A 24738-nucleotide genomic window follows, 5' to 3' on the forward strand; every position below is an offset into this window, starting at 1 on the left:
TTCTTTGTTTTTTTTTTTGTTTTGTTTTGTTTTGTTTTTTTCTTTTGGTTTTTCGAGACAGGGTTTCTCTGTGTAGCTCTGGCTGTCCTAGAACTCACTCTGTAGACCAGGCTGGCCTCAAACTCAGAAATCTGCCTGCCTCTGCCTCCCAAGTGCTGGGACTAAAGGCGTGCGCCACCACCACCCAGCATCAGTACTAGTTTTTTAATGTGTGTGTGTGTGTGTGTGTGTGTGTGTGTGTGTTCAGAGGGCAGATTGTGGGAATTGGTTGTCTTCTTCCACCATGCAGGTCTTGGGAATTGAACTCAAACCTTCAGGCTTGGTGACAAACTTCTCTACCCTCTAAGCCACATTGTCAACCCCTACCTATTCTAGTTCTTTTAGGACTCTAGCTGGGTATTGTGCCCCAAGTCACAATCTTCTAAAACAGGTTTCAGTGACCATCACCTGACAACTCCAAGAGGCCCTTGTTGAATTGTGTTGCAAATCCATGACTAGGAGCCCCAGACTTGTAAACAGGATTTACCCAGTTACCAAAACTCGTTTTCCCAACCCAGTCACCAGTCCTGTGTTCCTGCACTGAGCAGTCTTGTTGTTTTCACCATCCTAGGAGGCCTTCGGTGAGCACTGTGGAGATGAAAGACGAGGGCGTGTGCCCCAGTAGCTGCTCGTGTGCACTGGGGCCACACAGGTACCTATGTACTGATTTAAGATTGGGGGATGGTTTTGTCAGTAACATGTTTGCCTTGCAAGCAGAAGGATCTGTGTTCAATCCCATCCCCAGAATCCACGTTTTGTTTGTCTGTTTGAGTGTTGAAGGAATACCTCAGTCCATAAGAGTGTGGCTGCTCGGGCTGGTGAGATGGCTCAGGGGGTAAGAGCACCTGACTGCTCTTCCAAAGGTCTGAAGTTCAAATCCCAGCAACCACATGGTGGCTCACAACCACCTGTAACAGAGATCTGATGCCCTCTTCTGGTGTGTCTGAAGACAGCTACAGTGTACTTACATATAATAAATAAATAAGTTTAAAAAAAAAAAAAGGACCTGAGTTCAAATCCCAGCAACCACATGGTGGCTCACAACCATCCGTAATGAGATCTGATGCCCTCTTCTGGTGCATCTGATGAAATAATAATAAATAAATCTAAAAAAAAACGCTGTTCTTCCAGGAGACCTGGGTTTGATTCCCACACCTCTACTCACAACCATCAAGGACTCTAGTTTCAGGGAATCCAATGCCCTCTCCTGACCTCCATGGTTTTCAGCCACACATGTGGTGCACAGACATATATGCAGCTAAAAGACCCATACACATAAAATAAGAAGAAAGAGGGAGGGAGGGGGAAGGAGGATGAGGAGGATAAAAAGGAGGAGGAAGAAGATGGAAAGGAGGAGGAAGAGGAGGAGGAGGAAGAGGAGGAGAAGAAGAAAAAGGGAGATGGTTCAGCAGTGAAGAGCACTGACTTTGTGGGGGCTGTTGACTGTTCTTCCAGAGGTCCTGAGTTCAATTCCCAGCAACCACATGGTGGCTCACAACCATCTGTAATGGGATCTGATGTCCTCTTCTGGTGTGTCTGAAGACAGCTACAGTGTACTCATATTTATAAATAAATAAATCTTAAGCAGAAGAAGAGGAGGAGGAGGAGGAAGAAAGCTGGAAGTGATACACACTTGTAATGCCAGCTCTAGGAAGGAAGAGACAGATGAACTCCTGGGGCCCACAGGCCGGCCAGCTGCACCTACTTAATGAATTCCAGGCCAGTGAGAAAATCTGTCTCAAGCAAACAGGGTTGGAAAGTACCTGTGGCCAGAGGTATCAAAGGCATCTTTTCCCAAAAGGAGAAGTCTCACAGAGTGAGGCTCTAATAGTTGGAGTACAAACTAAGTAGAAATTCTTAGTGACATTTGCGCACAGTCCTGTCTGAGACTCTTCCTCTGGATAAAAGGACAGTTGCCTTCATAGCCCTGACTCACGGACAGGCAGTGGGCAGTGAGCATACACAGTGTCTATACAGAGTCTATGCCATCCTATGCAAACAGGACCTGTCTTTAGTCCCAACCCTTCCCCTTCCCCTCTTGGTGACACAAGCCTTCATTTTTACCTGCCCAGAAGTGTGGACTCACCTTGAACCCCTGCTACAGTAAACAGTGGGTCAGATGGAGGGCTGCGGAGGCAGTGTTTACCCCTTAGAAGGAAGGCTTGGGGATACTCACCCTAAGTCACTGTAGTTTTGTATGCCTTGCACTCAGTCTTAGAAAAGTGTTTACTCCAGAGCTTGGCATGTGGTAAAGGGTCATTGTTTTGGCCTGCACGTAAGTCTTAGGAGAGGGCTGTGGGGGAAACTAGTGCACCAGCAGAGTGGGGGTAGGGGGAGCATCCTTTCCAACACTGTCTTGTGTGTATCCTGTATAACATGTGCAAGGCCATCACAGAGGCTCAGCTTCTGAGAAAGAATGGAAACCAGTGGATGCACCTCAGTGTATGTGGTCTTTAAGGACTTCACTGGTATCTGTGGTCCCCATTCCACATTTTCTGTAAGTCTTTTACAGAAGAGGCTTCTCCAGCAAGGGGCCCCAGAGTCCTGTCCTACCTCCCTGGTTCCTCATTCCCCTTCTCTTTGACACTTGTCAAATGCACTTGTCAGGGCATCCAGCAGCCTAGTCCGAGTGCTATGCTGTCCCTCCCCCAGAGCATGACCTCCTCCAGAGAAAACATTCACTCTGGGAAACCCCAGAAAAGTGTACAGCTCTGCACATGCCCAGCGCCAACATGTACCTTGGGTGAAGACATCTGATGTCACAGCTGGGCCGGGAGGGGAGATGCAGACTGGGGAGTCCTAAGAAGCTGGAGAGAGTTAAGAGGATGCCACAGTTTCTGCTGACTCCCTGGCATCTTAAATTCACTAGGGGAGGAGAGGATTTTGGGAAAAGCCTGCAGACCTGGAGCTGCAGAGAGAGCTTAGGGTAGGTGCAGCAGGTTCCCAGGTGGCTTTTCTTAACCTCTATGAGAGAAATGTATATAGGGTGAGTACTCACTTGTTTTTAAGTGTGTGTGTGTGTGTGTGTGTGTGTACGTGTACATATGACTTGTTCCATCCACCCTCTTTGCTTTTTTTGAGACAGGGTCTCTCATTAGCCTGAAAGTCTCAGGCAGGTTAAGACTAGCTAGTCAGACCCAGGAATCCTCCTGTTTCCTCTTCCCGGCATTGGGATCAAATGTGAGCCACCTTTTTTTTTTTTTTTTTTTTCCAACATGGATTCTGGAAATCAAACTCGGGACCTTGTGCTGACTGGGCCATTTCCTTAGCTCGTTTGTTACTATCCATAAAGATAACTGTGTACATAGGTATCTGTACACCGGTGTGTAGGTGCATTTGTGTGCTTGGGTGTGTGTAGAGGCAGGAAGACAACTGTGGCTGTCCTACTGTAAGTACCATCCATGCACCTTCACTCTCACTGGCCTGGAACTCACTGAGTAGGGCTAGGCTGGCGGGCCAGGACATCCCAGAAAAGCAGCCTACTATGTATGCCTCCTTGGGGCTGGGATGACAGGCCCGGGGCCACCACTCCCAGGAAGCCCTTCCTTCGCTGCCATTTGTAACTGTTGCCAGTTCTCTCTATCCTGTATCTCTAATTCTAGGGGTAGTACCTAGCACACAGTAGGGGTTCAGGATGCTGAGAGAACATGATAAAAGAAGGAATCTGGTGACTTGGGCTCTGCTGTGGTGTGGCTGTTCTCTGAGAGACAGAGAAACATGGGCTCATGTGTTGGGTTCTGCTGTGGTGTGGCTGTTCTCTGAGAGACAGAGAAACATGGGCTCATGTGTTGGGTTCTGCTGTGGTGTGGCTGTTCTCTGAGAGACAGAGAAACATGGGCTCATGTGTTGGGTTCTGCTGTGGTGTGGCTGTTCTCTGAGAGACAGAGAAACATGGGCTCATGTGTTGGAAGCTTGTTCCCTGTGGTGGTTTGAATATATTTGGCCTATGGCAAGTAGCACTATTAGAATGTGAGGCCTTGTTGGAGGAAGTGCATCACTCTGGGGGTGGCTTTCAGGTCTCCTATGCTCAAGGTGTTGCCCAGTGTGGCTCACAGTCACCTCCTGCTGCCTGTGGGTTGAGATATAGAACTCTCAGCTCCTTCTCCAGCACCATGCCTGCCTGCGTGTTGCCATGCTTCCCACCTTGATGACAATGGACTAAACCTCTGAACCTATAAGCCAGCCCCAATTAAATGTTGCTTTGGTTATGGTGTCTGTTCATAGCAATAAATCCCAAACTAAGACAGTCCCCAAGATAAAGATAGAGTGGACCCTTTAAAACAGTTGGATGCCAACCTTCCTAACCTGCAGCCCTTAAATACAGTACCTCATGTTGTGTTGACCCCAACCATAACATTATCTTGTTGCTTCATAACTTCATAGCTGTAATTTTGCTACTGTTACGAATTGTAAGGTAAATATCCAGTATGAAGGGCATCTAATATGCGACCCTGTGAAAGGACCAGTCAACACTCCCTGAAAAGGGCTTGCAACCCACAAGTTGAAAACCTTCCCTTTAGGAATTAGGATAGTTCTCAAGGGACCTGAACTTCTTCAAGAGTGAGTTGTTGTGAGGGCTGGTGAGATGGCTCAGTGGGTAAGAGTACTGACTGCTCTTCCAAAGGCCATGAGTTCAAATCCAAGCAACCTCATGGTGCTCACAAACATCTGTAATGAGATCTGACGGCCTCTTCTGGTGTGTCTGAGGACAGCTACAGTGTACTTATATAGCCGGGCGTGGTGGTACACACCTTTAATTCCAGCACTTGGGAGGCAGAGGCAGGCGGATTTCTGAGTTTGAGGCCAGCCTGGTCTACAACGTGTGTTCCAGGACAGCCAGGGCTATACAGAGAAACCCTGTCTCAGAAAAACAATAAATAAATAAATAAATAAATAAACCTTTTTAAAAAACGAGTGAGTTCTCTGTCTTCTTTCTGGAGATGTGGCTCTTCCTTCCACACAAGATCCCTCTAAAGTGGCATCCCATACATATAGACCCTCCTCAGACAGCAGGGCAGTGAAGGTACCCAATCTTAGGACTGTGACCCCCCCAACCCCCGTATCACTAGCTAAGTAAATGTCCCTAGAAAACCTGCTTCAGATATGACATTACAGAAACGTAAAACTAATATATATCCTACCTCCTCAGAGTGATTATCTTTTTTAGGCAGGCTTTCTGTATTAGGTAGGGTTCTCTAGAACGGAACTGATAGAGCACGTGCATACACACACACACACACACACACACACACACACACACACACACACACACACACAGAGGACTTATTAGATTGGCTTGGCTTTCCTGGCAGGGCAGGGTGGGCTAACAGTGGCTGTGTATCTGCTGGTGCTGTTTAGTTCAGAATCCGGGGCTGAAGGCCTGAGAATTCCTAGAGTCTGTCCCTGTGGGAAGCCAAGGAAGCTGGAGTCTGGAGGTGACAGAGGCTGGCGGCACAGCCCATAGACTCGCCCAGGAGGTGAAAAGCAGGCAGCAACACCTCTTGGCATCTGGGCTGTCGGCTGTAGGCTTCTGTGCACTCTAAGGGTAGGGCTCCCCTCAGTTAGTTCTCTCTGGAGAAGCCCCAGAGGCGCATTCCTAGATTCTCTCACGTTGACAATCAACATTGTGTAACCAGGGTAGCCTACAACCAGCCAAGTGGTCTGGGCTGTTTCCCAACAGACCCTCCTGAGAGTTAGGATCACTGGGGTATGTATGTTCAGGGAGACACTAGACGTGACTTCTAGTCACAGGGTGGCCTTCTGAGTCACCACAGCTGGAGGTACAGTGCGTGGAATAGATGCCCACCAAGCACTTGTGTAACAACTGAACACATATGTTGTGTCTGTGATCAGGGATGTGTGTGTGACTGTATGTCTACAAATGCATGTGACCACATCCATGGAGGTCAGAGGAAGGTCCTGGGTGTCTCACCTCCCTCAATCTGAAACTTGTCATGTTTTGGCTAGGCTGGTGGCCCGTCTAAGGAGTACCACCAATCTTCCTGTCTCCCAGGGCTGGGGTTTCATGTGTAAGGTGGCATGCCCAGCTTTTTTCACGGGTGCTGGGGGATCTGAACTTAGGCCTTGGTGCTTGGGTAGCAGCTCTCTTCTCTGAGCCACCTCCATAGCCCAAGGCATCTTTCATCTGACAATAAGAGAAACAGAGAACCCAGCCATGAGGAGTCATGTTTATCGACTGGAAGTAAAATGTAAGGTTTGGTATGTCTGTATATCATAGGTCTGTAATTCTCTTCTCGGCTTAAGTTATTTTTAATAGAGAAACAAGAAAACTTTAGATGGATTTGAATAAAACTAGGATGGCCTTTCCTAGTCCTCAGGTAGGTTTGTATCTATCAGTTTTAAACTTTTATCTATTTCTTCTCGATGTGTATGTATGCCTGCTTGTCTGAATGAATAGCAGCTGTGTGGAGTGCCGCTGGAGAGCGCATCAGATTCTCTGGGATTGGAGTTACATGCACTGCGAGCCACCCAATGTGGGTGCTGGGAACTGAACCTGGGTCCTCTGCAAGAGCAGTCAGTGTTCTAAACTGCTGAGCTGTCCATCTCTCCACCCATCACACACTTTAAGTCTGGCTCACCAGAAATCCTGGCTTCAGGTTGGCTTGGGATGCCTGTAAGAAAGAGCAGCTGTAGACATACTAGAGAGAGTCTAGTCATGTCGCCATTCCTTCCTGTTAGTGCCACCAAATAACCGTGACACCAGCAGAAGGGAAGAGTGGCAGTAAAAGCCCTCTGCTCAACAGGTGCCAGGGTCCCAGGCCTGCAACCTGGCTGCATCTGGATGGTGAGAACTCTTCCATGTCAGCTCCAACTCACCTGGGTTTCCTTTTGCTGGCTCCCTTGAAGAGTCCCTCCCATCTGACATTTCCACAGGGTGAGGGATACAAAGAAAAGCAGGTGAGATCTCAGTGTTAAGTACAGTCCCATATTTTATTCAAGTCTCATGTCTCTGGAGAAAGGGAGGCAGAGCTGAGAGGAGGAACTCAGAGACAAGCTGGCACAGTTCCCAGAGAGTACGTGCAGGGAGGCCTTCACTGGAAATCTGTTGAAGATGCAATCTGCAAAGCCTGAAGACAGAACCCAGAGACAACTGCCAACCTTGAGTCACATAGCCTGGGCATATGATGGGCATGTGATCCCAGAATCCAATAAGAAGGAAGTCAGCAAGTGGAGGGGTCACAGAGCCAGGACCGGTGGCTTGTACCCAGTCTAGATGTCATGCCAAGTAGGGCAGGAGGGATTTGCCAAGATACTCAGCCTGCATTTTGCAGTCACCTACCAAGGATCCTTATTGTTTTAGGGAGAATTGGGGTAATTATGTGGCTTTCTCTTTTCTGGGCGTGTCTGAGGTGGAGCTCTAGACTGGGAGTTTGAAGAACCAAAGCGATAAGCAGTGAAGTAGTTCCGCCAGGGGCTCTGAGACCTTGTCCTGGTCTTCCTCTCTCTCTCTGGCTCTGGCTCTGGCTCTGTCTCTGGCTCTGGCTCTGGCTCTGGCTCCAGCTCTGGCTCTTCCTCTGTCTCTGGCTCTGTCTGGGCATCTGTCTCAAGCTCCGACTCTAGTTCCAGCTCAGGTTTGGCTTGGATCTCAGAATCCAGCTCAGATCCAGGGTCCAGCTCTGACTGGTCCAAGTCCAAGTCTAGGTCCAGATTGAGGTCCATCCCACTGCTCTGTTCAAAAGACAGCATGGGATCCAGTTCCAGGTCAAACTCCAAGTCATCCTTACCAGGCTTCAGGTTCTTGGTGAAGCCTGGACTTGCATGCTGGGAGCCTTCTATGATGGCCTTCCCCGTTTTGAGTCTTAGGTTGCTCAGATTGCCATTCTGAAACACACACACACACATTTGGAAGGGTTAAAACCTAAAAATTGCCAGGTGTGGTGGCACACGCCTTTAATCCCAGCACTTGTGAGGCAGAGGCAGGCAGATTTCTGAGTCCGTGGCCAGCCTGGTCTACAGAGTGAGTTCCAGGACAGTCAGGGCTACACAGAGAAACCCTGTCTTGGAAAAAAAAAAAAACCCTAAAAACTTCACTTCCAAGTAGGCAAGCCTGACAACCATGGGTTATTGTTGCCTCGTCTGCTGCAGGTCTGCTCCGGGCCTTAGTCATTCGCTCTTCTTTGGGTTTAGTCAAAGCCTAACTTCTGCTCTCTTGGGCCTTTCTAGCTAGACTGGGTATTACAAGATATCTTGTCTTTTTGATCTCAGTTGCCAACCCCCAACACAATCCTGACATCTAAGGCGCTGTAAGGCTGTGCGTGTAGCCTGGCCTCTCTGCCTTCACTAGTATCTCTCCAGCTGCGGTGCCCACTCTTGATTCCAGCCTTCCTGAGGCCAGGAACGGCCTGACTACACTCGTCTCTTGAGCTTTGCCTCCCTCATTCATCTCCATCTTGTCCGTGTACACGTGTTCTAGATGCAGAGCAAAGATGGACAGCAGGGCTCCCAGCTTCCTCTGTGAGCCGACTGCCCCCTCACATACAAACCTATCCCTAGCTAGACTCTAAGTTCCTTGATATAGAGCACAGCCTGTTCTACATGTCCCCAGTATCGGATATGTGAGTCTCACATAGCAGGTGCCCCCAAGACATGAAGTCATATTGCAGGAACAGTGTGCAATGTTCCCTCCTTCTCCCTTCTGAAATACCTGTCCTTCTTCCTTCTGTTATTTTGTGGGGTCTTTGCTGTCTCTTCGGCCTCGGCTGGCTTTTTAAACATCACAAGCATTGATCCTAGGCTCATTTCCTTTCCACCTATACTTTCCCTATAGGGCATTCTATATAGGTCCCTAATTTTGTTGCCATCTGTATGGCCCTGAGTCTCAGGCTCCCAAGCTTCCTGGATGTGCAGGTCCATCTATCCTTCCACCGTCTCAAATTCATCTGTATGTTTGTCAGTAACTTGAGCTTAATATAAAATAAAGCTTACTTTTCCTCGAGTCTCCTCCTTAATTGTCGGGCTGGGGGACAGTTTAATGTAAGTCCTGAAAGGAATGTCAGGTGAGCAGAAGGGTGCTTGTTAGAGACCCCTGGCCATATGTCCACTGGAAGCCACAGTAATGCCTGTCCTTAGTGCCCATACACCAGAAGCTTCTCCCATCCACCCAGGAACAAGGCCACAGCCGTCACTCAGCTCACCTGGTCCTGGGGACTCTGACTTACATAACAGGAAATAATAGGAAAGAAAGAGTTGTAACATAGAAAACAGTGGATGAGTGTTAGTTTCATGAATTACAGAAACTATTACACCTATTGGTGATCATGAGTTAGGGATCATGAGCTGATGTCACTGGACTCCTTAACCAAATGTTCAGATGTATTATAGTAATGCTACTCAGAACAGTGGGGTACTGAGGGAAAAACAAAGCAACAGCAACCCCAAGCCACATGCGTTTTCATTAAATACTTCTATGAAAAGAGTTTCTCAAGCCCGAAAAAGGGGAACTTACTCAAAGGAGCGTGTATATGTGTGTGACCTTCAAGACTGATTTTGGAATTGATAACCAGCTGTCAAGAGGATTCTTAAATTTATTTTTTTCCATCTAAGTTTTGTGTGTGTGTGCACACACACACACAGTCCAGTGTAGGTCAGAATACAACTTCTGGGAGTATGTTGGTTGGTTCTCTCCTTCCACCATGTGGAGTTGGGCAGTGGTGGCGCACGCCTTTAATCCCAGCACTTGGGAGGCAGAGGCAGGTGGATTTCTGAGTTCGAGGCCAGCCTGGTCTACAAAGTGAGTTCCAGGACAGCCAGGGCTATACAGAGAAACCCTGTCTTGAAAAACCAAAAAAGAAAGAAAGAAAGAAAGAAAGAAAGAAAGAAAGAAAGAAAGAAAGAAAGAAAGAAAGAAAGAAAGAAAGAAAGAAAGAGAAAAAGAAAAGGAAAAAGAAAAAGGGAGAGAAAAAGAAAAGGAAGAGGAAAAGGACGTCCACCTTCTTTACACCCTTTCCTTTAGCCCCCTTAGGCATGCCATGGCGTTAGGCTCTAAGGCTCGCTCCCTTATGCTAGCAGTGGGCATCAATTCATTTAACCTGAATTTGAATCATGTCTAAGTCTTTCCCTGGGGAGTCAAGCATCACAACAGTGCCTGTATCCACTGAGGCATCTTGCCTGACCTCAGGAGAATTCTTGCTTTCAGGTGGGGGTGAGGCTGAACAGCCCTGAGGTTTATAAACAAGAGTAGATTATAGAGCAGACCAGAAGCACCATGTTCAATTCTTATTGAAAGGGAGAAAACTGTTCTAGGAGAACAAAGGCGCATAACCTGTAACACATCTCATCAAAGCCAGGGAAGGAGATCATGAAGAAGAGCTGTGTTCTGTAAGTCTGTATTGTTCACTACTCTGAGTAGTTTAAAAACACATATTATGGTAGCACTTTTCTTCTTCCTCTTCCTTCTCCTCCTCCTCCTCCTTCTTCTTCTTTTTCTGAGACATGGTTTCTCTGCATAGCCCTGGCTGTCCTGGAACTCACTCTGTAGACCAGGCTGGCCTCGAACTCAGAAATCTGCCTGCCTCTGCCCGAGTGCTGGGATTAAAGGAGTGCGCCACTACGCCCGGCTTGGTAGCACTTTTCTTGTTGTAAAAATGCAAACAGTATTAAAATCTAGTAGGTCAAAAACAAAAGAGTTGACTGAGAAGCGATTTCTGACTGTTGGGTACCACTGGGTGCCTTTCTGTGTTTCACTTTCTTGTAGACTCTCATCTGGGAAGCCCAGAGCCCATCAAGTCTTTACTCAGGGTAAGGAATGGTTCAAACTGCTGATGTGTGTGTCTCCCTCTTTAGCATGATCATAAGTGAGTCTTTTTTTTTTTTGAGACAGGGTTTCTCTGTGTAGCCCCCTGGCTGTCCTGGAACTCACTCTGTAGGCCAGGCTGGCCTCGAACTCAGAAATCTGCCTGCCTCTGCCTCCTGAGTGCTGGAATTAAAGGCGTGCGCCACCACTGCCAGGGCAAGTGAGTCCTTCTTTACAGTGTAAATAATAGCCAAAGGCCTGGGAGAGCAGATGTGTCTTAGAAGACTCATCAGACTTAGGACTCAATCCAGAGGTGCTGGTTGGGGATGCTCTAAAGTCTGTCTAGCGGAGAATTTCATATGCCTAGTAACTGGTGTGACACTAACCATAGGACGAGGTGCCTGAGGCATCTGCTGGCTGGGGATGGGTCCTGGATGGGACACCCAGACACTGTAGCATAGGGGGGCCCTTGAACGCTCAGGTCTCTGCTGTTTAGCAGCTGATCCCAGGACAAGCTTACAGATTCAGGCACAGGTGCAGCCCAGCCTTTCTTGGACATCCTTCATCTGCACATCAGACACTCCCCTCTCCCTACTTCTCCCCAAGCCCTGACAGTCCACATTATCCAACCTTGTCTGACTCTGAGTAGGTTTCCTGTATCACTGTCTCGGTCTCATCCATACTTAAGTCTGAAGGCTCAGAGAACTTCCTGGACAAGGCAAACAGCACGGCGTCATGGAGGCTGAGGAAGAGCTGGGCCTTCGTGATGCCTTCATCAAAGAAATCATTCTTCTCAAACGACTTGACCACAGAGGCTACAGACCAAGCCCAAACACACAGGTGTCAGCGCCTGAGAGGAGAGCCCCTGGGACACAAGACACACACTCACTTCCAGGGTAAAGGGCAACTCACTGTGACACCCTGAAATGAGGACCAAAATGTTGGCATTGTAGAAAGCATTGCACATCTGCAGGGAGAGCGAGAGAGGGTGGAGTCAGAGAGCTACATGCATGCCAGAAACAGCCACCAACTAGCAGCAGGGGTGGGGGTGAGGGGTGGTGGTGGTGGTGTCTGACTCCTCATCAGGTGTTCACTGCTGGGGGGGGAGGTGTTGTATTTCTTCCTGCTTCTGAGTACTACGGCTGGGGACACAGAAACCGAGCAGGGCATCTCACAGTGAGTGGGAAGTGACGGGGAAGGCTGCTCACAATTCCAAGCCGGGGAGACTTTTTCCATGATGAGAGTGTCTGCATGAGGAAGCCTCTGGGTAGATGGGCAATGATACTCTTGGGAACAGTCTAGAGAGTGGATACAAAGAGCTATCCTCCCTAAAAAGTTGTATATTTACTCATGTACATGTGTGAGAGTCTGTGTGTCTGCAATGTGTGCCTGGTACCCATAAAGGCTAGAGAGGGTATTAAATCCCCTGGAGTTGCAGACAGGTGTGAGCCAGATCCTCTGTAAGAGAAGCCACCAGTGCTGAAAACTGCTGAGCCATCTCTCCAGTCCATGTTTATTATTTTAGGGTAAGTGGAATATAATAATTTCCTCCAACAGGAGTATACAGAACCATTACAGAAGAATGAGGAAGCCTGGACCTTTAGGACATAGATGCAGACCATGAGTCTCATAGCTGTAAGACAAAGGATCCTGGTTTGCCTCCATCAGAAAGCCATCTGTACAGGCCAAGTGTAGGTGCCAGAATTCAAGGTTCCTCTGTAAGAATGGGAGGCAAGAGACGGGTGCTGGGCACTGTTCTACAGAGCAGGTGAGAGCCAGGAAAAGCCAGATGCCAGATGTTCTGAAGCACCAAGTCTTCAACACAGGGGCTGTTCTTGGGGCTGCTGGGAGAACTGAAGGCAAAGGTGTGTGTGCTCAGCATGGTCCTGCAGGGAGCGTTTGAGAATGTGGGTTAAGCAACTCTAAAGTTACTATAGTACAAGACTAGAAGGCGGCAATGCAGCCCAGCTGAATGGCCTGGGTGAAAAGTTCCCAGAAGGAAACAGCATCAAATACGTCTGAATTTAAACTGTGGGTGTGAGCCAGGCAGTGTGGGGCACACATAGATCCCAGCACTTGGAAGACTGAGGCAGGTAGATCTCTGTGTGAGTTCCAAGCCAGCTGCTATGTCTACATAGTAAGTTCCAGACCAGAAAAAAAGAGGAGCCAGATGCCCTTAAGAAAAGCCTACTTCTTCAGGAGTGTGAAGGCTTCAAGTCAGAAGAGGACATGACCATCAAAGGAGCAGGGCAGGTCCCTGAGAGCTGGGAGGGAGTGTCCCACATGTTTAAACTGGGCCATCATGAACAGGGGTGGAACCAAGGTGTGTCTGACAGAAGAAGGCATTAAACAGCAAAGCCAGCTCAGTAACCATGCGGCTCTGCTTCTACTCTGTAGCAGAAGCAGAGACTTCTGAGGGAACCGCCAGAGTCACAGCAACAAAGAAGAGACCGGGAGGAGGGGAGACCCTGCTGGTGCCTGACAGATCTACAGGGTCAGATTTGAAGTGTCATTTCTTCTAACTTCCAGGCTGAGCACTGCCTGAAGCAGAGCAGCTGACTAGTGGAAGAAATCTTGGTGACCATTTCGTTTTCTGTAGAGCTTTGTCACTGCAAAGGTCTGTAGCTGTCCTGGGAGTTCCACAGTGGGCGGGACATAGCCACTGCCTCTGCGATGTTAAGAAGCACCTCCTCTGTCCCCAGTTTCTTGAGAAATGATGAATGACTCAGGACTAGGGAACTAACTGCTCTGGTTCAACAAATCAGAGCTGGCTTATTTCCTTCTCATTCTGATTGATTTTAAACTACCTTCAGTGTCCCCATCTCTAGAGACTGAGCAATCCCACGATGCAAAGAACCACACTGGTGTGTGTGTGTGGGGGGGGGGGGGTTAGTGTAAGTTGTAGGAGGAGTCAGAGCCTAGAGCCAGGCCTCCTTGGTACTTACCTGCCTTAGTATAACCAAAGCCCGATTATCCACATAGTGCACCATGGAAAAGTCCAGAATGATGGTATGGGTGTTGTTCTGCACACTCGTATCCGAGTAAGGCATGATAATGGATCTGGATCGGCTCTGTGCTAAGCTTTCTGAGGCCTCGGGCGGTGGCAGTGGACTGTTTCTTGGGGGGCTGTTGGGTAGCCAGGCTTTCTCTGTGTCCTCGTAGCTCTGCACTATATTTCTCTGTGATGTGGAAGACACTGTGTAGGGAATCTGTTCCTCAGAAGTGACTTGGCTGCTGTCCCCGCTGCCCAGGTAGGAGCAGCGGATCAGGTTGATGGATGAGTCCTGCTCCTGTCTGTTTTCATATCGCTCTGTGTAGACAACCTGGGACATCAGAGGAGAGTGGGACCTTGATGAAGCTCAGGCAGGGCTGTAGTCCCTGTCCTCCTAGCCTGCTGTGTTCCCTCTGAAGCTCTACCTCATCGTTCCTTATGCGCTTGGCTGTCCCACTAGCACTTGAAGCAACAGAGATTGGAGTTTCTCATCTTCCCTACTCCCTGGTACCTTCCTACCAACTGTGTGTCACATTAGTCTGTGAGCCAGACTTGAAATCACCTTCACTCTATTCACATCCATTACTCCTGGGTCCCAATGAGTCTCTAGTATTTATTACTACTTCCTGTAAAGTGCTTTCTCTCTTCTTTTTACATGTATGTATGTATGTATGTATGTATGTATGTGCCTATATGCATTATACAGTATATACAATCAGGCCAAATACATCACATGTATATAGGAGGCCAAAAAAGGATGACAGATCACTTTGAATTGTAGTTATAGGTAGTTGAGCCTCCTTCTGTGGACTTCAGCAGCATGTAGCCATTCACCATGTGGTGCCTCTGGCTTTCTAAGTTCATGCCACTCTCTCGATCCAAAGTTTTATGTGCTGTTAGAAGCCAGACATATTCTTCTGAGTATAATCAGAAGATGGTGCTACTCATACTCTATGGTACATTACTATTCCTATTAATAACTTCAAGTTGGGCTGGAGAGACAGCTCAGTAGTTACGAGCACCTGCTACTCTTGCAGAGGATTGGAGTTTAGTTCCTAGCATCCATCTCAGGTGCTTCACAGTCACCTAAAACTCCAGCTCCAGGGGATCTGATGCTCTTCTAACCTGTGTGAGCATCTGCAGACACTCACACACACATGCACACATAGACATGCATGCATACATATACATTTATACACATTATATATATATTTATACACATACATACACAAATATGTATGTACATATACACACATACATATACAAATAAAAAATCTAAAAAATCAAATGGTACCATTATTTACCATCTTGAAAGGAAAAAAAATTAAAATTATAATATGCTTGGATATTATACAAAGATCAGAAATGTAAAAGATAGTTACTTTTTTTTTTCCGAGACAGGGTTTCTCTGTGCAGTCCTGGCTGTCCTGGGACTCACTCTTTAGACTAGGCTGACCTTGAACTCAGAAATCCACCTGCCTCTGCTTCCCAAGTGCTGGGATACAGGCTTGCGCCACCACCGCCCGGCTAGATAGTTATTTTATTATTGAAACTATGCATTATATTTATGTCACATTAATGGAGAGCTGCCTCCCTAATTTGAGTTAAACCCCATGAAGTTTCAAAACCATCTTACACATTCTGGGTGCTGAGGAGGCAAGCAGCACAAGCTTACTTAGCATGGCATGGCAATTCCAGGATTTGGGGTGGGAAAGAGGATGTACTCTGAGCTTGAGGCCAGCCTAGACTAGATTATGATACATTGTCTCAAACAAGTTGGGTGTGATGGCATCCCAGAATCTGGGAGGCAGAGCCAATCGAGTTCAAAGGCAGAGTCAGGAGGGTCAAGAGTTCAAGGTCAGAGAGGTATGTTGTACAGGCCTTTGCTTCCAGCGCTTAAGAGGAGAAAGCAGACGGATCTCAGTGAGTTCATGGCCAACCTGGGTTACATAGTGAGTTCCAGGCCAGCCAGAGCTACATAGTGAGACCCTGCAAAATATATATATATATATATGTGTGTGTGTGTGTGTGTGTGTGTGTGTGTGTATACATATATATATATATATATACATACAACACACAAATGTGCCTGCAGATATATATATATATATAAAAGATGTATATGTGTTTCAATCAAACCCACTCCAGATTCTTACCTCTTCAATTCCCCTTCTATCCCTCACATCAATCTTAAACTCAAATGGCTCTCTCATTCTTTCCATATTAAGAGTCTAAGCCGGGCGTGGTGGCACATGCCTTTAATCCCAACACTTGGGAGGCAGAGGCAGAGGCAGGTGGATTTCTGAGTTCGAGGCCAGCCTGGTCTTCAGAGTGAGTTCCAGGACAGCCAGGGCTACACAGAGAAACCCTGTCTCGAAAAAAACCAAAAAAAAAAAAAAAAAAAGTCTATCTAGGGTTATATCTGCATGTGTGTGACCCTCACAGTTTACCTAGTGTTAATATCTACATATGCATGCCTCTCACAGTCTAACTAGTGTTATATCTGCATGTGTGTGGCCCTCACAGTCTAACTAGTATTGTGTCTGTATGTGCATTGGTGTATGTGGAATGGACTGGGTTTTTTTGTTTGTTTATTTGTTTTTGTAAAGGGATAGCTAGTTGATTTTAAAGAAAAGGGGCGGTGGAAAGCCAGGTGGTAGTGGTACATGCCTTTAATCCCAAAACTCATGAAGCAGAGACAGGCAGATCTCTGTGAATTTGAAACCAGGCTGGGGGTTGCGGTATAGGGGACTTTCCGGATAGTATTTGAAATGTAAATGAAGAAAATATCTAATAAAAAATTAAAAAAAAAAAAAGCCAGGCGTGGTGGCACACACCTTTAATCCCAGCACTCGGGAGGCAGAGGCAGGCAGATTTCTGAGTTCAAGGCCAGCCTGGTCTACAAAGTGAGCTCCAGGACAGCCAGGGCTATACAGAGAAATCCTGTCTCAAACAAAACAAAACAAAAAAAAATTGAAAAAAACAAAACCAAAACCAGGCTGACTTATATAGTGAGTTCTGGACAGCCAGGGCTACATGGAGACTTAAAAACAAACAAACAGAAAAAAAGAAGGAAGGAAGGAAGGAAGGAAGGAAGGAAAGAAAGAGAGAGAGAGAAAGAAGAGAAAGGAAGGAAGGGAGAAAGGGAGGGAGGGAGGGAGGAAGGAAGAAAGGAAAAAAGGAAGGAAGGGAGGGAAGGAGGGAGGAAGGAAGAAGGGAAAGAAGGAAGGGAGGGAGGGAGGGAGGGAGGGAGGGAGGAAGGAGAAGAACGGGACAGGAGAGATGTGGAGACGAGGCTCACCCTGATCTCTGGCTCCAGTTCTTCACAGTCACAGAAACACCTACAAAGTTTGTTTTCTGCTATACTGGTCTCACTTTCATGAAACAGAGTATAAATTTCTTCTTCTTTAAGGGGCAACTTCACCATATTGACCTGGGAGACAGAAGAGGGGTCTCACACAAAGACAGGGCAGAAAGGGAAACCCAAGGATGTAGAGGATGCCTGGGGGGCAAGTAGGCCCTCACCTCTTTTAACACCTTTTGCTTTAGATGGTACACGTTAACAAACGTGATGGAGCTGCAACACTGAAAGATTTTCACCCCAGGGATGAGAATCACCTGCAAGACACGGTACAAGGCCCCCGCTCTTTTACGGAGAAAGAACCACACAGCCTTATCATTTTTTAAATTGTTTGTTTGTATGTTTGTTTTGTTTTCTGAGACAGGGTCTCACTATGTAGCCCTGACTGCCCTGGAACTTGCTCTTGCTCTGTAGACCAGGCTGGCCTCAAACTCACAGAAATCTGCCTGCCTCTACTTCCCATGCTGGGATTAAAAGTGTGAGCCACCTCCACCACCAGAACTACACTGCTTTCATGGTTCCTCAAGAACCTCTGTCCTTAGTGGGTTGAAGTCTAGAAAAATAGCTTGCTCTCCATCCCACCCCTGCTCTGTGTGTGTGTGTGTGTTATCTGTCTCTGTCTGTCTGTCTGTCTATCTGTGTCTCTCTTTCTTTCCAGGGTTTTACTATGTGCTTTAGCTAGCTTGGAACTGGAGTTAGATCTCTGGCCTTGAACCTGGAGATGCATAGGTCCCTGCTTAGCCCTGCCTGCAGAGTGCTGTGGTGAGAGGTGAACACACCCACACACCTGGCACCCCTTCTTTTTGTACTCTTCCATTCCTCACTCTATCTTCTGAGTCACAGTGAGAGGTTGGAGGGCCCTCTGCTGGCTGCAGGGGTGTAAGGAACCTGTCCCTTGGAGCCTCAAGTCTCCTATCCCCTGTGGAGTGGGCTGCAGTGCTTCAAAGTGGCTGCTTCTCTAACCCCAATTCCCATGAGTATGTATGTATGTTTTATGTATGTTTGTATGTATGTGCATGTACTGCATGTGTGTGGGCACCCGGGTGTGCAAGCACACTGAGGTGTAAGAGGTGCATGTGGAAAGTCAGAGGATAAGGTCAAGTGTCTTCCTCAATTGTTGTCACTGTTTACCGAAGCAGGGCCTCTCACTGAAACCCAGCGATCTATGACTCATTTCGTCCAGATACCCAGCTTGTCCTGGGATGTCTTCTCTCTGCCTCCCAAGTACTGAGACTCCAGGGGTTCTGAGGAGGTGGACTGCTCACACATGCATGGAATGGCTTTATCCACTGAGTCATCTTCCCCATCCCTGGGCTGGCTCTTACCTCCCGGTAGTCATTAACATTTCTGTAAATGTTGGTATTGGGGATCTGACCCAAGACGAGGATCTTGGTTCTGGAAGGAAATGTACTTGTCTTAGGTCCCTGTGCCCTTGCCTTGCACGGCTGTCCAGCACCGACCAGAGGCTGAGTACCTGTGCGAGCGAATAGTGATGACAAAGAAAGTGAAGGCCAGTGAGATGAGCAGTCCAACGTCGAGTCCCAGGAGAATCGCAGAGGAGAATGTCACCATCCAAATGATCTTGTGGGAAAGGGATGGAGGGGGGAAAAGACCTTGAAAATGAGCAGAATGGAGAGGTGCCAGGCCCACCTCAGACAGCTGGGCCTAGAGGCTGCCTACATGTTCTCTGATGGATTCTTTTTTTTTTTTTAATTTATTTATTTTGGTGTTTCAAGACAGGGTTTCTCTGTGTAGCCCTTGCTGTCCTGGAACTCACTCTGTAGACCAGGCTGCCCTGGAACTCAGAAATCCACCTGCCTCTGCCTCCCAAGTACTGGGATTAAAGGCTTGCACCACCACTGCCCGGCTCTCTGATGAATTCTTGATCATCTCTCCCTTTATTTCTTTCTCACAATATCAATGTCCCCGTGTACAAAATAGAGACAATGTTATCTACCTTGTCAGATGGCAGGTGGGTTGACATGAGGACTCAGAACTCACTGAATGATAGTCAAACATTTGTAATAGTTAGTATAACTATTTATTTATTTTATAATAAAGGCAGGTTTATTGGGAAGCTGTTCTCAGGTAGGCAAGTTCACTGGCCCCACGGATCAAGGCCAGGGAACTGGCCATGGGGAAGGGTGTGTGTGTGAGCTTCTGCTCCCCTCACACCCAGATTGCAGCCACTCGAGGCGTCTGTACTCACACATTCGTACTGGTCCTGCCTCCACAAACTGGGTAAGTTGTAAATGGCTTCAAGGTAGGGCACCACATTGCTTAAGATGATCCCAGCCAGCACAGCCTGTAGGGGAAAGACAAACTGCCTCATTCTCCCTTCATGGACAAATTTCCCAAGTCCTCTCAAAGGAACCACAAAAACTAGCCTTGCCTCTAGAAATCCCCATGGGTTTGTCTCCTATGAACAGCACACCCAGACCCTGACACACTGCACTAATAAAAGCTCTTCCCACTTTTCTCCACTACTCTAGTGTGTCAAGTCTAACAGGCAGGGCTTTGCCAAGGTCAGAGCTGATTGAGCCAGGACACTAGCTGAGCCTGTTTGTGCTTGCTTTCCGAATGCCCAGTACAACAATACAGACACAGAGGGTCAGTAGAAGCCAGCCCAGCAGCGTAGACAAAGTCAGGCGTGACTTCTTCTCACCATTTTTTTTTAAATAAATTAATTTTACCTAATCTTTTAAAAAAAGATTTGTTTATTCATGTGTTTTTACATAGACAAGCACTTTGTCCTTCAGACACAGTAGAAGAGGGAATTAGATCCTATTACAGAGGAGCCACCATGTGGTTGCAGGGACCTGAACAGGACTTGTAAGAGCAGCCAGTGCTCCTGACCACTGAGCCATCTCTCTAGACACCCTGCAGCCAAACTTTAAACAATGTTAGAAAGGTGTGGTGGGACAGACAACACCTCAATTTCATGGGGGTTTGGAGAATCCTCCCACCCCACCCCGACTTCCCACTTCTCTCTCTCTCTCTCTCCCTCCCTCCCTCCCCTCCTCCTCCTTCTCTCTCTCTCCCTCCTCCTCCTCCTCCTCCTCCTCCTCCTCTTCCTCCTCCTCCTCCTCTTCCTCCTCCTCCTCCTCCTCCTCCTCCTCCTTCTTCTTCTCTCTCTCTCTCTCTCTCTCTCTCTCTCTCTCTCTCTCTCGCTCTCTCTCTCTCTCTCGCTCTCTCTTTCTTTCCTCTTCGTTTTGTTATGGTTCTTGTTTTTCCAAACAAACAAGGTTTTCCTCTGTAGCCCTGGCTGTCTCGGAATTCACACCATATACCAGGCTGGCCTCACACTGAGACCTGCTTTTGCCTCCCAGGTGCTGGGATTAAAAGCATGCACCAAGGGCTGGAGAGATGGCTCAGCAGTTAAGAGCACTGACTGCTCTTCCAAAGGTCCTGCGTTCAAATCCCAGCAACCACATGGTGGCTCACAACCATCTGCAATGAGATCTGACTCCCTCTTCTGGAGTGTCTGAAGACAGCAACAGTGTACTTACATATAATAAATAAATAAATCTTAAAAAAAAAAAAAGCATGCACCACCACCTGACTGGATTTTCCTGAGGCAGGAAATATCTACAGGGAACACATCTCATCATAAAGCCATGTACAATAGAGCTGTTCTTTCTAAATATTAAGGTAAGACATTCATTTTATTAAAAAATAATTACAGGGGCTGGAGAGATAACTCAGTGGTTAAGAGCACTGACTGCTCTTCCAGAGGTCCTGAGTTCAATTCCCAGCAACCACATGGTGGCTCACAGCCATCTGTAATGGAATTCGATGCCCTCTTCTGTTATGTCTGAAGGCAGCTATAGTGTACTCATATAAATAAAATAAACAAATAAAAATACAATAATTACAATCCTACATAATTTTATTTTACTTTTTTAAAGATTTATTTTCATGTAGCTGTCAGCAGGCTCCAGCAATCCTCTAGCCTCTGGCCACCTCCTTGCAGCCCTGGGTCACAGGTGCGTGTAGCCACAGCTGGCTCTTACATGGGGGCTGGGTATCTGAACTTGGGTTCCCATGCTTCTACAATAGGCACTCTGTTTGTTTGTTTGTTTGTTTTTTGAGACAGGGTTTCTCTGTGTAGCCCTGACTGTCCTGGAACTCACTCTGTAGACCAGGCTGGCCTCGAACTCAGAAATCCACCTGCCTCTGCCTCCCAAGTGCTGGGATTAAAGGCGTGCAGCACCACGCCCAGCCCATCTTTCTTTTAAGATTTATTCATTTTTATGTATATGAGTGTTTGCCTGCATGTATGTATATCACATGTATGCAGTGCCTGAGAGGCCAGAAGAGGGCCCCAAATCCCTTGGAACTAGAGTCATAGACTGTTGTGAGCCCCAATAGGTACTGGTACTCAATCCTCGGGGCTCCCCTGGAGAGCAGCCGGTGCCCTTAAGCACTGACCCACTTCTCCAGCCCTGCCCACCTCATGCTGTCTGTCCCGACTCCCTCCCTCCCACTTACGTTAGGCAGATTGTGGAAGAAGCTTTCCATCTTCACCATCAGCAGCAGCATCACACCTGCGCCTACCAGAGAGGCAAACTGAGGAGACAGAGCTGGTTGAGGAGACGTCAGACACGTGCTGGTCCCTGTCTGCAGCTGTGGCCATCTGCATGCTGAGACGCCTTTTTTTTTTCTCTCTCTCTCAAGAAGAGTTGGGGGTTCAGCACATGTGCCTTTTAGGATCTTAGTGAAGTATTCGACACACAGTAGGTACTTCATGAGTGTCATTTGAATGCTGTCTGGGGTGGGGGTGGGGTCAGTTTTCCCTAGAATCCTTATTGTCACAGTTTGGGACTTTGAATCTCCTAAGATATAGCTTATGCGTCTCAGCTTTCAAACCTTTAGCCTCTCCTCACACAAGTCAGAAGCTCTACCGGCAAGCAGACACCTTGCTGACAGCCCCAAGTCCCTTCCATTCTACTTCCTGTGTAATAAACGTCCCCACCTGTTTGTGTGTCGCTGGCACTTTGACAGCTTCCTATCTTCAGTGGGGTTTCATCTTTTCCTTGTTTGGTATTCGAGACAGGATCTCATAATGTAGCCCTGGCAGTCCTAGAACTCATCTACTATGTACACCAGCTTGGTCTTGAACTCATACACATCTGCTTGGCTCTGCTTCCTGAGTGTGCTGGGATTTAAGGCCTGTATACCTATGCCTGATTTATATATATATACATACACACATATATGTATATATTTCATCTTTTTAAAGGTTATATCTATTTTATGTGTATGACTACCTGCCTGCCTGTGTGTCTGCACACTATGCCCATGCCCATGCCTGGCGCCTAAGAAGCCCTGAGCTGGAGTTACAGATGGTTGTGAGCTACCTGACATGGGTACAAGGAATCAAGCCCACATCCTCCACGAGAGCAGCAAGTGCTCTTAACCACCGAGCCACCTCCCCAGCCCCACAGGAGAGCTGGAGGTAAGTGCTGGGATTACAGGATGGCTACCACATACCCCCTACTTTTAAAAACAGAAATCTGAGCAAAAACTAAGATGAGCACAGAATCTAAACTCTTCCCAGAGGCTCCTGACTAACTAGAACATTACAAGTTCAATCCAGATGGAGAGCTTCTACAAACAGACATGAGACAGCCATTTGGACAGATGTGCATCTCTCTCCTTATGTTTCTTTTTTTCTTTCTTTCTTTTTTTTTTTCTCTTTTCTTTTTTTTTGGTTTTTTGAGACAGGGTTTCTCTGTATAGCCCTGGCTGTCCTGGAACTCACTTTGTAGACCAGGCTGGCCTCGAACTCAGAAATCCGCCTGCCTCTGCCTCCCGAGTGCTGGGATTAAAGGTGTGCGCCACCACTGCCCGGCAGGATTCCTTTTCAACACACCTGCTGTCTTCCTCCAGATTTGTCCTGGATAGTCGTCCTGGACAAACTACCGGTGAACACACAGCATTTGAAAAAGGAGCTGAGCAAGTTGCAAAGACCGATGGCTATTAAATCCTGCAAAGAAACAGCAGAGCCTTTGAGCCCCCTTTTTGTTGAGGAAGCTGATTTTGAACTGCAAGTACACTGTTTTTGAAGTGACATTAGGGTTCTTACACCCTTCTAATAATACTTGGATGTAGCCTCGAGGAGTACCCAGGGAGGGCCAATCCGATTTTCCAAATTAAATTGCATCTCTGCCCTCAATTCTGGTAAGGGACATTCCTTCTGAAAGTAATAAAACTGACTCTTGCCTTATTCCTTTCTCATGACCCCTTAGACTCAGAGAGAGCCCAATGCTGGCCTTCTCTTCCCCCCACACTAACCTAAATGTCTGGCTAGAATACCGCTTGGTCCTGTGTCCCTCTTGAGTTCTAGGGAAAGGACCACTTTCAGAGTAGTTAGAGATTTTTTTTTTCTAAAAAATAAACGCAAAAACCAAAAGGCAAGGCATTATGGTAAAGCCTGTCATAAGCAGCCTGGTTTGTATGTACTGTTTCATGTGACCTGTGTCCCAGCATTCATCTGGCTTCTGAGGCCATAGGGACGGAAGACAGAGGCTCTGCTAGCTTGGCAGCACCATGCCATATGTTATCATTCGCTATCATCATTGTTTGAGACAGGGTCTCTTGTAGCCCAGGCTGGTCTTTAACTCCTGAGCCTGCCTCTACTTGCTGAGTTCTGGGATAACAAGCATGTGTCACCCCACCTGGTTATCCCTTCACCTCTCCGCACCACATCCATTCTAGGGGAATAATACTTGTGTGAACTCAAGAAGGTTCAAGGTTACACATACTCCACGTCTCGTGTGATTACAGCACAAGTCATGGTCCGACAACTCTGTTGAAAGAGGGATGTTGGTGGGAGGTTCACATCAGAGAACAGTCATATCAGTTAACAAGACACATGGCCCTCACCTGGTTGGAATTGGTTCTGTAGTTATGGAAGTTGGCAATCTTCTTGCCCAGAGATATAAGCAGAAAGGAGCTCACAAAAGATAAAGACAAGGCTTGTAAAACAACTCTGCTAAGAATGCCGAACTCTGGATTCTCAGGGAACACGAAGCTGTAACATTAGAGTGGAATCACTGCTGGCATAGGATGTCACATACTGCACCTCTCCCTCTCAGTCCTTATGCCAGGCTGACCTCACATCCCTCCCCCACCTTTTTTATCCCTTCTTAACAAATAAAGGGCAAACAGAGCAATGGAGGCAGCAGCTTGTCAAAACAGCCAACGAACCAAGCCAAGTGAACATCCTTGGTGGTTCTCTGCTCCTTGTTCCCACCTTAGAGTCCTCTCTGTAAAGTACCAGGTGTGAGTGGAGAAAACTGCTTCTGCTGCTGAGGACATTCTGGAGTGTGTGCTCCAGGCCCACCCTACACCTACAATGCTTTAGAGCTGAAAGGCTCACAAGTCCCCGTCTAGTTCCACTTTCAGGACAGGGTCTCCTCAGGGCCCTTCACTCAGGCACACACAAATTCCACACACACTTTCTCCCTTACAGGTTTTGCTCGTTTGCTTGGTTTTTGTTTTTTACTTTTTGGATCAGAATCTCAGGTAGCCCAGGCTGATCTGGAGTTCTAGACCTCCCCAAGGCTGGCCCTACAGCTGTATGCCATC

The 24738-nt window shown here is 47.4% G+C and overlaps 1 protein-coding gene across 12 annotated transcripts in view; it reads right to left on the bottom strand.

The window, feature by feature from the left end:
• Window positions 1-6967: 6967 nt before the first annotated feature.
• Window positions 6968-24738, bottom strand: part of Slc26a8 (solute carrier family 26, member 8) — a 53495-nt gene continuing 35724 nt past the window's right edge. For 3 of the 12 annotated variants that reach the window (XM_030249692.1, XM_011246387.3, XM_011246384.3), the window contains 12 exons: window positions 24034-24181; window positions 23021-23134; window positions 21637-21714; window positions 19355-19450; window positions 18620-18726; window positions 18471-18540; window positions 17310-17402; window positions 17086-17217; window positions 13738-14115; window positions 11705-11759; window positions 11423-11607; window positions 6972-7881 (listed from right to left, as the gene is read on the bottom strand). In XM_030249692.1, the coding sequence (XP_030105552.1) occupies window positions 7357-7881; window positions 11423-11607; window positions 11705-11759; window positions 13738-14115; window positions 17086-17217; window positions 17310-17402; window positions 18471-18540; window positions 18620-18726; window positions 19355-19450; window positions 21637-21714; window positions 23021-23134; window positions 24034-24181 (1981 nt within the window). In that variant the 3' untranslated portion in view covers window positions 6972-7356. The other 9 variants (NM_001290320.1, XM_011246385.3, XM_030249693.1 and 6 more) reach the window with 9 other exon arrangements.

Source organism: Mus musculus, chromosome 17 (assembly GCF_000001635.26).
Source record: "Mus musculus strain C57BL/6J chromosome 17, GRCm38.p6 C57BL/6J".
NCBI lineage: Eukaryota > Metazoa > Chordata > Mammalia > Rodentia > Muridae > Mus > Mus musculus.